This window comes from Pectinophora gossypiella, chromosome 21 (genome assembly GCF_024362695.1).
Source record: "Pectinophora gossypiella chromosome 21, ilPecGoss1.1, whole genome shotgun sequence".
NCBI lineage: Eukaryota > Metazoa > Arthropoda > Insecta > Lepidoptera > Gelechiidae > Pectinophora > Pectinophora gossypiella.
In genome coordinates this window covers 2,955,975-2,970,320 of record NC_065424.1, presented here as the reverse complement: position 1 = coordinate 2,970,320, position 14,346 = coordinate 2,955,975, and the positions used below count along the sequence as shown (strand labels likewise).

The 14,346-nt window shown below is 38.5% G+C and overlaps 2 protein-coding genes and 1 long non-coding RNA gene across 3 annotated transcripts; all 3 read left to right on the top strand.

Annotated features, from left to right (window-relative positions):
* The first annotated feature begins 2 nt into the window (after window positions 1-2).
* Window positions 3-12,979, top strand: LOC126376620 (stromal membrane-associated protein 1-like). Its single transcript, XM_050024134.1, has 5 exons — window positions 3-240; window positions 8,344-8,474; window positions 8,921-9,099; window positions 9,643-9,751; window positions 10,090-12,979. The coding sequence occupies exons 1-5, from the start codon at window positions 123-125 to the stop codon at window positions 10,756-10,758; spliced, it is 1,206 nt and encodes a 401-aa protein (XP_049880091.1). The 5' UTR covers window positions 3-122; the 3' UTR covers window positions 10,759-12,979.
* LOC126376772 (uncharacterized) lies at window positions 795-6,292 on the top strand. The gene is made up of 2 exons (XR_007567753.1): window positions 795-920; window positions 6,147-6,292. It is a non-coding gene; the product is annotated as an uncharacterized LOC126376772 (long non-coding RNA).
* Window positions 927-6,070, top strand: LOC126376662 (uncharacterized). The gene is made up of 2 exons (XM_050024208.1): window positions 927-1,247; window positions 5,374-6,070. Exons 1-2 carry the CDS (start codon window positions 962-964, stop codon window positions 6,039-6,041), a joined length of 954 nt encoding a protein of 317 aa, XP_049880165.1. The 5' UTR covers window positions 927-961; the 3' UTR covers window positions 6,042-6,070.
* Window positions 12,980-14,346: the final 1,367 nt, after the last annotated feature.

Below are 14,346 nucleotides of genomic sequence, written 5' to 3'. Positions count from 1 at the left end.
ATCGTCAATCGGCTGTCACTTTCTTCTGTTCTGTTCTATGGTGTCTCTTCTCTTCAACAAACAAGCATTCCACCCATTTTTTTAGTGAATTTCATATCGTTTGGTAGGAATTATTCACAGAAATGACTTCCAAAAGTGAGAAAGATCGAGCCAAACAAATCCAGGATCGATGTCAGAATATATTGATGCAAATGCTGAAGGATGAGGACAATAAATATTGTGTCGACTGCGACGCCAAGGGTACGTTACAATTTTCTTTTTTATTATGCTAGTTTTTCTGAGATACCTTACAACAAAAAAACAAGTACAATAAGTTAAAATAATGGTCTTTTGTACTACAATTTAGTTAAAGTCAGTATGCTCGTCATTTGGTCCAGTAGTTGGTGGAGTGAAAAAATGAAAATAATTGATGTACAAATGAGTCATGATATCTCAATAAAGCTGATTCGTTATCATTCGGGGGTTAATTTACGAGTGCCTTCCGCTGGTTGAGTTGTTCAGAATGCTAATAACTGTCTGTGTCAACAACCTTAAGATAGGCTTTGAGCCAAAAGTACCCACAAACAGTTGTATCTAACCTTCCAGATGTTTTCAAATAATACTTAAATTTGCTTGTTCATGATGAAATGCAGAAAAACAAAGAGCTGTAGTAATATGAATTATGTAAATAAATCACAGTCTAATCTACTTTTTGCATCTAACATTTATATAGTTCTATTTCAAAACTGTATGGCTGTATGTTACAATTACCTTGACCTAGAATACATCACTTTTTGTTTTATAATGTATTACCTGACTGCGTTAGGAGAAGAGAAGGATTGCACACGAGTTCTGAGTTTGTCTCAAAATTTTTGTGTTAATTGTGTATTATTCTCCCCTTTGCATTGTTTAATCGTATTTGTTCTGTCCATTGGTGTTGGGTAAGTGTTTTGTGCTTATTTAATGCCAGGTATCGTCGACGATGTCGTCGATTCCACCTAAACCACCGGACCCATGTGCTCGCGTGCAGGATAGTGACTGTTCTGGCCAGGAAGTAGAGATGGCTGATATGCCGCCTCCAAGCCGTAAACGCCGAGACGATTTAGACACTAATATTGATATCCCCAAAAAAACTAAAAATTCTCCATCTGACTCACTGCAAAACATTTGGGTTCATGAAAGCTTCGCCGACTCGAAAAAATACACTGATAATGACGACGGTCCCTTCATTGTCCATGTATCTCGTCAGGAAACTCACCCCAAAGCAGGTACCACCATTAGCCCAATCCAATTTGGCAAGTTATTAACTCATGCAAAAGTCACTGATGTTGCACGAAATGGAGTTAAGTTGGCGGGTCGCAACCGCATTTCCATTGAGTTCTTGTCCCCAGAGGCGGCAAATAACTTCCTGACAAACCCCTTGTTAGAGTCAAGTAGATTCTCTGCCATTATACCTACCTATAATATCACAAGGATGGGAATTATCCGTGGTGTTCCAACAGACTGGAGTTTATCTGAGTTTGTGGACAATGTTGAACTCCCAGATGGCTGTGGCCACATTTGTAAAGTCCGTAGACTAAACCGGAAAGTCTCAAAAGATGGTAATAATGAATGGGTCCCTACAGGCACTGTTGTTGTTACATTTACGGGTCAAACACTCCCTCAAAAAATTTTCTGTTTTTATACTTCACTTCCAGTGGAAGTGTACGAGCTACCCACCATTCAATGCCACAATTGTTGTCGATTTGGACACATTGCCAACGCCTGTCGCTCCAATAAACCTAGGTGCTTCCGATGCGCCCAACCTCACGCTGGGAACAACTGTTCCGTTCCAGAGGCAAATGCTACTTGTTTACTTTGTTTAGGTAGACACTTTGCCACAAGTAAATCTTGCCCAGAGCTTGGTCGACAAAAAGTAATTAAAATTACTATGGCTCAAGAGAACATCTCCTTCCCAGAGGCCTCAGCTAAGGTGCCACCGGTTCGCCGTGCGTATGCTGACGTGGCAAAAACTTTGTTTGCCCCAGTAGCTCCTCCACAATCTCCTCCATCACCCCATAGATTTATATCATACTCACAGCCTCACAGCCAATCAAGTTATCGGAAAACAGTTTTTACTCCGGTAGTGCGCCCAAGAGCTCCCTCGAGTCCGGGATATGATCGTGTAGCCCATCAGGCCTTAATTTCAGATAGAGATCCACCAGCCCCTAATAATGGGGTTTGTTTAAATAACTCTCCTACACCGAGAGGAGATAATCTGTTGGACCTTTTAGTGTCAATGCTTGTCAATATATTGAATAGATATAGTGATTTTTCACCACCGTCCCACGTTGCCAATTTGTTAGGAGACTTGTCAAATGTTATTAACAAAATTCAAAATTATTCAGTGGAACGCTCAGAGTCTACGTCCTAAGAAACATGAAGCCTTACTCATGATTAATTCTCACGATCCAGGAGTCTTTGCTATCTCGGAGACTTGGTTTATACCGGGATCCTATTTTAGGCTACCGGGCTTCTCCTGTCTCCGGGATGACAGAGCTGATGGATATGCTGGTGTTGCATTGTTTATTAAATCTACATTTACGTACTCCCGTATTCCTCTTCCAACTATAACAGGTATCAATGCCATTGCTGCCAAAATCCAAAATGTAACCATTATTTGCATTTATATTCCTAATCCCAGTGTAATTTCAATCTCGGACATTGAGTCAATTTTCTCCCACGTCTCTGGACCTGTTATTATTGTAGGGGATTTTAACATGTCACATTTAATATGGGGTGGTCCTGATTATGACCCCATCGGCTGTGATCTGGTCGACTTGATGGACTCCAGGAATCTTTGCCTCCTTAACGATGGCTCTCCAACGAGATATACTGCTCCGGACCGCAGAGTCAGCGCTGTTGACCTATCTATGTGCTCACCGGATATTAGATCTATGATCTCTTGGCAAATCCTACAAGAGAAATTTGGAAGCGATCACTACGTTATTGTTATTTCGTTTGACCAACCATCCCCTTCCCTCAGGTCTTTCGAACCCTTATTAAAATATCGTCTGTCTCGCGCAAATTGGGATAATTATTCTATTGAGGCTGATGCCAACTCTCATTCTGTCCCTCTCATCAATAATTCCAACGTTGAGGAAGGCTATAACCTTTTTGTTGAAGGCATTTGTAAAGCTGCAAACAATAACATCCCAATTAAAAAGTCTAAGATTGGTAGTAAAGTGTCTCCCCCTTGGTGGGATGTTCATTGTTCTGATATGTACAAACGCCGTAAAGAGGCAGAAATTAACTACTGCCTTACGATGACCATAGAGAACTATCTGCTTTTAAAAAAAATTTCAGCAGTTGCCAAACGTTTTTTCAAAAAAAAGAAACGGTCCTCATGGGTCCGATTCTGCCAGTCTCTTTCCCCTCGGACTCCTCCTTCCTTGTTATGGAGATCCATAAAACGTTTTAGGGGTTCTTTTTCTGGTCGTAGTTGCGACTCGAATGATTATTCAAAATGGATACATGAATTCACAAACAACCTGGCTCCTTTCTCGGCTGCTAACCATGACTGCTTATCTTCGCCATACCCTTCTGCTTTTCCTCATCACTCACTCAATGATCCATTTTCTATGGTAGAGCTTCTATCATCCCTTCAATCCCTTAGGGACTCATCACCTGGTATAGACGGTATCCCATATTCCTTTCTTAAAAAATCTGGCCAATTTACAAAATCTTTATTCCTTTCAATAGTTAACAAATTTTTTGAAACAGCTTTTGTTCCAGAGTCTTGGAAAAACCAGATAATTATCCCAATTTTAAAACCAGGGAAAAACCCTTCGAAATGCTCTTCCTACAGACCTATTGCTCTTTCATCAACCCTTTGCAAGACCATGGAACATATGTTAAAAAGAAGGTTGGAGTGGTTTGTTGAAAGTAAGAATATTTTAGCTAAAACTCAGTATGGGTTCCGTAAAGGTTTGAGCACCACTGATAGTATAGCTATTCTAACCACAGACATTAGAATTGCCCTCTCCAACAACCAGTTCTTAGTGGGAGTATTCCTTGATATCTCCGCTGCCTATGACAATGTCCTGCTTCCAGTTCTCAGGCAGAAACTGCTCAATCTGAGTATCCCTGTGAGGCTAGCATATTTCGTATGTAACTTGTTGATGGAGAGATCAATACAGGTTCGCGTTCAAGGTTCCCTTCTGGAACCAAGGCGTGTATGGAGAGGTTTACCGCAGGGTTCTGTTCTTAGTCCCCTGCTTTACAGCCTTTATACTTACGACCTAGAACTATGTGTTAATTCTTTTTGCAATGTCCTCCAGTATGCTGACGATTTAGTCTTATATGTTTCGTCTGACTCGTTAGAAGAGGCAACTACCAAACTTAACCAAGCTCTCTTATACCTCGAAGATTGGCTGTCAGATCATGGCCTGTCCCTGTCTGTAGGGAAGAGTTCCGCGGTTGTATTTACTAGAAAAAGATCTTTTCCGGACGTTGACATATCCTTTGCGGGCGAACAAATCCCTGTCTGCCAAGGTGTAAAATTTTTGGGGATATATTTGGACAAAACTATGTCAGGCAAAGACCATCTAAATTATATCGTAGACAAATGCGAAAAAAACATTAATATTTTACGCTCCCTATCAGGTGTATGGTGGGGTTCTCACCCCTACTCTCAAAAACTAGTCTATAATGCTATTGTCCGTTCAATTTTTGATTATGGGTCTCTTGTTTTGGAGCCTTGCAATAAAACTGCGTTAAGAACTTTAGATAAAGTCCAATATCAGTGCCTGAGGATTATTCTGGGTGCAATGAAAAGTTCTCCCACAAATGCCCTTCAAGTAGAAGCCTTAGATCCCCCTCTAGACACTCGTAGATCTTATCTCGCTGACAGATATTTTTCTAAAGTTATTCAGTATAACAATCACCCTTTATTACCAAAGCTAGAACTTCTCTCATCTATTATCCCACGCAACAATTATTGGTTCCATAAAGAACATCCATGTCTTATTAAGAGTCTCCAAAAATTTAAGGCCCTTGAGTATAAATGCTTTCAAACAAATATAAACCCTCTTTTCTTGACTTCATTTGATTCTCTCCTTTTTAAACCGAATATCATGCTCAGTTTTGGAATATTAAAGGACTCACCTGGTGCAAATGCTATCTTTGATGACAAAATTAATAGTGCATATAATGATTGGTTGCATCTTTATACAGACGCTTCAAAGGCAGATGATGGACGGGTTGGTGCCGCTGTCTGGGCACCAAAGTACTCAACCCTTTTAAGCTTCAAATGTCCTCCAATATGTACCGTGTTCACAGGCGAAGCTGTTGCTCTATTAGAAGCTGTTAAATTTATACGTGCCCATAACTTCCAAAAAACTATTATCTTTTCAGATTCTTTGAGCTGTCTTTATGCAATCGACTCAAACCAATTTACCTCCATTTCTAAATCACCTTTAATCTTACAAGTCAGAGAAATCTTATATGATTGCCACATTAATAACATTGAAGTAGTCATTGCCTGGATACCAAGCCATACGGGAATCAGAGGTAATGAAGTAGTTGATTCATTTGCTAGGGAAGCAATAACGTCCGGATGTGCCGATCATTATCAGTTTTACGCGCTTGATCTCGCGTGTATGGCGAAAGTAGATTTAAATAAAGCTTGGCAAAAAAGTTGGGATCGTTCCAAGCAAGTAAAAGGGCGGTACTACGGAGATATCCAACCTGAAATTCCCTCAAAACCATGGTTTTTCCGTTATCGCTCGGCGGACAAACAAACCACATCGGTTATATGCCGGCTCCGTATCGGCCACGCGTGCACCCCACTAAATTTATTTAAACTGAAGATACGAAATTCTCCCATGTGTGACTGCGGAACTGAAGAAGGCTCCACAGATCACATTTTCTTCAACTGCCCCTTACAACCTATTTCTTTGTATGATATCCTGCCATCGAAAATTCCCAGGCCCATCAATATGAAATCCCTGCTTTTATTCACTAACACGCCTTTCATTAGACTATTTTGTAAATATATTCATAGATGTGACATTAAATTATAATTATCTGTTATACTGACCAAATATTAAATTACTGTTATTAAGTGTGCATTTGTGACGTTTTGTTTTGTCTGTCTGTGTGCTTAATATCGTGTTTTCCTATTTCAGGTAATACAATACTTATCCCTGGAATTGACTTTGGATAAATTTATCAGACATTCTCTATGGACAAGTGTCTTTTCTATACTTGACTCTGGCAGTAATGGTTGTCTACTATACGACGACCGGTTGCCATTAACCATAAAGTTGAAGTTGAAGTTGTATTACCTGTATGTAGGTACTGAATTGAAATTGAGTAGGTAATTATAACTATAGTATGAATCTTGTAAATCAGTATGGAACTCCGTTAACATATTGTATCTAGCTGATTTGCATGGTGTTGGGATATAAAGGAAAAAAGAATTAAAATTGCGCCACTTGTAATAATTACTAAGCTAAACTTTACTAGCAACTGTAAGCCATAAAACTTCCTCCACCAACCCACAGTTGAGCAGTGTGGTGAAGGTGGAGTATACATATAGTAGGGGGAATGGAATGGAATCAAAATTCCCAGCAGTGGAATGTACATAGGCTGTTTATGTAAGCTTCACTAACTTACTTAAGTTCTTGAGCCTATATTGCCACAAATGCTTGACTACAATCTCATCTGATGGTAAGTGATGATGTGGTCTAGGGTGGATCATGCTTACTTAGACAAATGTAAATTATACTTTATTGCATAATAAAAAGAAATAATGATATGCATATGTTATGCTTATTGTTTAGCTGTATCTAATCTAAATTCCAAAAATATGAGTGTTACTGGTGTTTCCAGTTCAAATCCAATTAATTTGTGTTTCCTATTCGCTACAAGGTTAAAAATGTAATTTCCTCACTGAAACACATTCACTGTAATTAACAAGTTCTGGAATTTTTAGTAAACATGTTTTGTGTGTTGTCTCTGAAAATAGATGGTTTAGCATAATATTAATGGTATATTATGCATATTAGATATCATGTCTGAGAAAAACACAAAGATAAGAAAAACACTGTTTTAATTTTTAGATGTTCGGTTCCAATGTAATACACTAACCCGGGGGAATTAAAAAGCCATCTCGCAACCCATATGTTGTCAACTTAAATCTGTTGGGTTATTGGCCAATATAAATATTTGAAATGTGTTTTTTAAATTTCTGCCTAAATTGTTTGTTCCATAAATTTTATGCCTGTCGATTACCCGTCCCTTTCCTTTTTAGGGGATAAGAAAATGACAGGTATAATTTAAAATAAAATTAGACGGTGTGTACAGGAATCACCACCACTGGTATTATGAAAAATACTATAAAAAAAACATTTATATTTTTAAAATAAAAGTTGCTTAATGTATGTGTGTCTAATGCCTAAGAATAAATATATCAATACAATGGCCATAAAAGATTATGTACATTGTTTGAATTATTCCCAATTAGTCACACATGCAAAAGTAACAATATACACAAAATAAAGCTAAAAGGAAAGGAATATAAAAAAAAAATCAGACCATAAATGACTATGAATATGAACATTTTTTGTAAGACATAAAAATGTGCTCTGCAATTAAAGGAGAAATTTGGTCTATCTTGATTTTTTACACAGATACACTTTTCTTCCAATACATACAAGGTTTATATTACACTAAGCTCCATTATATTTGTAAGAACATATACAATTTTTTGAGGTTTACGCGGTTATTATCATAATTAAAACACATAATACCGGGTTCTTACCACGTTATTACCGAAAATTCTGAAATTTATTTTTTATGAAAAGGGTTATTCCTACTCATAGAAAAATATTCAAGTACCTACTTTTAATTCATTCCCCATTGCTAATTATAAAATTATTCTTATCATTATTGTTTCTATTTTAGATAAAATCTTATCTTATGAAATAACTCAATCTAGGAATGTGTTGTCATGCATTGAGATTTGTGAAGCGCAACAGCATATTACGATTGTTATGCTAATAATCACAGATAATAATAAATGTTATACAAACATTCAATTCTGGTATCTACTGAATTTGTATTTTAGGAAAATAAATTGTCAGTTATAGTTTTCAAATAAGTGTTTTGTTTGTCAAATAGTTTTAGATACTTTGATAAATAAACATATTCTATTCTATTCTACTAGATTTATTATTATATTATATATTATACCTCATTTTATAGCTCATTTTGTGATGGATGTACGTCTGACTACCCCAATTAGGATATAGTCGTGTTAGTCGAAATATTGGTATGATTATTTATATGTGTATACATTATGGTTATTTGTGACTACTCCAGGGCCACGCTGGGCGTCATGGAACCTCGGCATATTCCTGTGTATCCGCTGTGCTGGCATCCACCGCAACCTGGGCGTGCACATCTCCAAGGTGAAGAGCGTCAACCTTGACTCTTGGACGCCCGAACAAGTTGTAAGTACATGATCAAATAAGAAACCATGTTGTAGTAAAAAAGAAAATACATAAGTGCGTACGTGCGTGCGTGCGTACGTCAGTGCGTGCGTATTTGCGTACGTGCGTCCGTACGAGAATCAGTACTAGTGTGTGTATGTATTATTTGTATAAAATAATATATAAATACAGTGTCGTCCACAACATTAAAAGTCAATATAATATCAAGTGAAAATTCCACCTGATATTAACTGAGAATCATGACCTGAATTGTCACTAACACCATCTTCTTCTTCACGTAGTCGTTACGTGAGTCATGTCAGGGGCCTATGGCGGCTCAATAATAACCCTGACACCAGGGTCGTTGGGGTTGGTAATCCACCTCACAATCCATACGATAGAAGAGGACTAGCACCATGTATTATGTGTAGGTATGCCAAGAGCTTTACAAGTAATCGTCTCCCCAGGTATCCCTGCAACAGATGGGCAACTCGCGCGCCCGAGCGGTGTATGAGGCCAACCTGCCGGACTCATTCCGGCGGCCGCAAAACGACTCCTCGCTGGAGGCCTTCATCCGCGCCAAGTACGAGCACAAGAAATACATCGCCAAGGAGTGGGTGCCGCCGCCACAGCCTAAAGTTAACTGGTACGACTCTTAGCTTCCATTCTTACCCGGCAATGACGAAGCAAAAAGGAAGGGGGGGTTATGTGTTTGATCGCTGTTTATGTAAGCTCGTCGTAGACCGGAATGCCGTTACACTGTTCACAAAAACGTGGATCTGTACGAAAAGAAGCGTTTAGAAGATCTTAACGTATAACGCCAAATACGGAAGACTCGACAGAAGCCCTCCTACAACTATACGTTTAATTCTGCTGGCCAGTTATTCTGTGCGCCATGTGGCCGAACCTTCAAATCGACCTGGGATAGACATTTAGGAGTCGCCGTCGCCGGACACGGCTTGGACGCCATGATGATGATGATGTATGTACGTCTGAGCCCATCTAACTTCTAAACTACCAGTCACAATTTAACAAATGAGGTGTCATTATAAGAGCATTGATTGTCCGGTAGTTTTAGGCTCGGTGACGTCACACTAGATTCCATGTGGCGCCCTCTAGAAGACATAAACTTATGAAGAAAAAAAATGTATTCATTCCCATTTAATAAAGCCCAATATATCTGTTTCAGGGACAAAGAGATTGACGAGGAGATAGAGCGACAGAAGCGGAAAAAGAAGTCGACGTCCTCGGGGCTCGGTCCGCTGCCTGCGCCCACCACCAGCGACAAGAAATACAACGTAGGTCCCAACACTATACCATCCCATGCGAAAGAAATAATCATAACAATAGGGTCGTTTGCAAGTAGTCAAATCTGATACTTTCTTGTTAAACACAAAGGGAAAATGAAATCGAAAATGTCGGACTCGGGACTTGAACCCGCTGCTCTTTTCAATAAAATGTTACCCATTACACCACCGGGCCCTCATCCTGTCCATGCGAATTTTTGACCCCTTTTTTTAATTAAACATCTAAATAGGTTGAATACACTTCAACATAGGAAATCATTCATGTTGTAATTTATAAGATAAAACCATTTATCTACTGGCTGCCCTAATCTTCAATCAACATTTTCCAGAAATCTGACGTCATACCGAGTATACCGAAACCAAAGTCGTCAGTGAGTCCCAAACTGGGCAGGAGTACCCCGACGCAGGCGCAGGAGAGCAAGCCTTCCAACGGAGCCGCCGACCTGCTTGGCCTCGACACCGCCAAGCCAGACGCCAAGCCGAATGATGACATTTTCTCCAGCTTCTTCTCAGCACCGGAGAAACCTCCAGAAACTAAACCTGAAGAAACCAAATCAGATCTAAAAACCGAAGAAGAAAACTTCTTCAAACAACCCGCTCCGTCGGAAAAAGAGAAGTCAAAGTTAACAAAAGATAGCATTCTAGCATTATACAGTCAAACACCGAGCACGAACTTAGCTAATCAATTCAACCCTCAGCCGTCTTATGGGTTTGGCACATACCAGGCACCACAGCCGGTGCCCAGTTATAACATGCCCGCGCAGAATGGAATGCAACCACAGTTCAACCAGTTCCAAGGTATGAACAACCAGTTCCAGCAACCATTTGGAGCGATGCAGCAACCGTTGCAAGGACAGGCGTTCCCTCAGAACCAGCAGTTCTTCAGTCAACAACAGCCAAGTCAGAATTTGAATCAGCAATTTGGAAGTCTCAACTTAGGGCAGAGTTTCCCCAATGCGTTCCCACAGAACAATGTAGCAAGCAACACATGGCAGTAAACGTGATTTTGTACCCGGAGTATGTTTGGTTTGTGTATGTTTTGTTCCTGAGAATGTTCTAGACTATCCTTCAATATTGTGATATGGATGCTTGCACCGAGTCTGTCTGCGCGGTTTATCTAAGTGTAGTGAAGAAATTGGCATCTCTATTTCAATATTTAAATGTCTATGCGTATCTTTTTTACACTTAGATAATTTGTGAAGACTACATTCAGAAACACTAACGGTGTCCCTAAATTTGGGCTCGGCACCAGTTTGATAAAACACGACACATTCAAATGTGAACTTAAAGTAGTGGAACATACAAATAATAGTTGAGTGGTGGATTATTCTCACAGTTATGTATGATTCCCTTCTTTGAACTGATATTTGAATATTTAGTTTTATGCCGTTGTAGTAGAGTGTACATTTGAGCAACAATCTTTATTCTACAATTTCGTGATTGTCTGTGCAATGTGGTTGGATATTTTTTTAAATATTCTTTATACTTTTTTCATAAAATTGGTATTTATAATTGTGTATAAAATGATTTGTATTCTTAGATTATACTCATAAAAATTCTTTAGCACTATTTTATCGTTTTTTAACATTTTTGCACGGATTTGTGGATTTGATATATTTTTGCTTAAATTTCGTGTTAATGTTAAGTAGAAAAAAATATTTTTTTATTATTATTTTTGTGTTTGCACATAGTAAAATGTTTGGTGCAAACTTACTATGATGTAAAATGTCTTCACAAACAATACATTGACTCCACTCTTCCATACATCAAGATGTTACTATTTATTTTTTTAACAAATCTAAAACTAGATGTTTATTTTTGCAAAATCGATGTTTTCAATATGATGTTGTACATTTCAATGTGAAATTTCTTTGATGCTATTATTGTAATGGGTATTATTAAACTGATAAGACTATTTCTGTTAATTTTGTTAAAATATTGGCGCGTGAGAACTTAACAATCGTTATATTATGCCTAAGGGTAAGCGCACGCTGACGTCATTACGTCAAGATACATTTATCTTCTAACGTCATACATTCCATTGTATTGTACGTATAAGTACAATGTAAAGATTCTTATTATTTTTGTACGAGTAAACAGTTTCGTTTTACAATGTAAAACATGTATTAACGGAGACGACAAATTGATATCACATGATACATAGTTACCTCCGTTAATTTCCTTACTTTCATTTCTATTTATTTCTTGACTTGAGATTAATATATCCTTTTTTTATAACAATCAGCGTGCGTTTGCTCTAAGACAAGTTTAGTCGTAAAAGACTGATTTCTGGACGTTATTTTAACAGGGTCGTAGCGTCGTATTGAGGCTTGTGTCATACGATAGTGAAACTAGTAGTACTTATTATGATTACCTAAGTTGTTAGTGATTATCAGCTTATAAGTCTGCTTATTTCATAACAAGAATGCACATAAACTTCGCCGAGACCAACAGCGAGTAGACTCGGTGTTGAGAGCGGAGTGAAAGGATAAGATTTTTATCGCACCCGGAACAAGTTACTGCTATGTCGCTTGTCACTGTGGTGGAAGCATCAACCTTACAGAAGTAACTGTAAAGTGAAGGTTTCAATTGAAGGTATTAAACAACTACAGTTGGTGTGTTTAGTACGTAACCATGGCGCCACTAGCGTATACAATGTGTTGTTCTTGAGCCTCTCCCATTCGCGTATCGCTGTCGTATGAACGCTAAAGCCCAGGTTGTAATGTTATTGTTTCAATTCATAAGTAGATAAATCATATTTGTGAGAGATCACTCCATCTTTATAGACATCATTAATATAATATAAACTGCGTAGGTATCGTACAGTCTACGACAAGACCAGTGCTTGCATACAGTTTCAAAATTAATTTAATTTTATATAAAAATATAAATTGTAAGTATTATTATTTTATATTTAATGTTCGGGCCTCAACACAGCATTTGTTTAGTTATTACATCTATTTACAAAGGCGTTTCATGTTGATTCTTATTGTAAGATAACAGCTACGACTGAAGGTTGAAAGGTAGGGTCTGTAGGTATTTTCTTTCTAATGAATCATTCACTTTGGTGTAATAATAAGTTGATAAGAGAATGAACATGTAAAATACTTAAATATTCGATATAGAGGTCAATGGAGGTGTGTGCGGTCATATTGGCCGGACAAAACCTTAATTAGCCAGTATTTCGTTTACACATATAAATAAATATGCCAATAGAAATATGTGGTTTTTATTTCTTATATTCCTTCTGTCTTAAATTATTTATGCTGCCTGGTATGTGGTTTTTAATCAAGTTTGCTTTGCCCACTCTGTCTATTCAATAAAGCCGAGGCTGCTGCCATAGAGTAGGTACATTCCCGCCACTAACCGAACTACAGCTATAGGCTCGACAGTTCGGTTTGACGTCATAACCGTACTAATGAGACTAAAAAGGGCTCAGTAGTACGTGACCGGACAAAACAACCGTACTACTGAGACTAGAGGATTATGTTGTTCTGCAGTCTGCTATCCACAAGCAAGTAAAATAAGTTCACACCGTAGACAGAGAAACTGTCTACGGCTCACACACATCCTTCGTATCATCACCGTACTCACTTGATCGTGCTGCTGTTTTATTGTTATAAAATATGGCGATTTATTCATACACAAATACACTTCTCATCAAAAAAATCGAAACACCTTGCAAGTTTACGTTTTGTCAGGATTATCAGAAAAAAAATGTTAAATGTCGTTTAATAGTGAGTAATAATGAGCTTATCAAATCTTAATGTTAATGTTCTAAATTTAAATGAATTTTTCATAGGTTTCGTATTTTGTTAAATGAGTCATTTTTATTCCGTATGGAGTATAAAGGAAATGGATAAAACAACACACGTAAATGAAAAAAAAAGCTAAAAAACGTTTATTTAATAACTTGTATTCCCTCCCCGAGCTCTAATTACTGCTTCCATACGGTTCTTCATCGATTGGATGAGAGTCACGATCACATGCTGTGGTATATTGTCCCATTCCTCTTGGATTGCATCTTGCAGCTGGCTAAGTGTTTCTGGGGCAGGATCTCTTGCTCGAATTCGTCTCTTTAATTCATCCCACAGATGTTCAATGGGATTCATGTCCGGGCTTCTTGCTGGCCATTCCATAATAGAGATATCGACTTCGTTAAGATAATCTCGTACGACGCCCGCGGTGTGAGCCCTAGCATTGTCGTGCATGAATATGAAGCCGTTGCCAATAAAATGTGCATAGGGCATCACATGAGGCTCGAGACACTCTTCGACGTACCGATGACAGTTTAGTGCAGGCAGACGTGGCCCAGACACGAAAGCAAGCTCTGTCTTACCGTCGGCGCTGATTCCTCCCCAAACCGTCCACGAACCGCCACCATAGATGACCTTTTCTTCAATGCAGCATTGTGCATAGCGTTGTTCCTTGACCTTGTTCCTTCCGTCGTTACCATACAGCATAATTTTACACTCATCAGAAAAGAGAACTTTGCTCCACTGTAGGTATGACCAATTTAGGTGCCCACGTGCAAAGTTAAGGCGCGCTCTTCGATGGTCTGCAGTTAATTTCGGCCCATTTGCTGA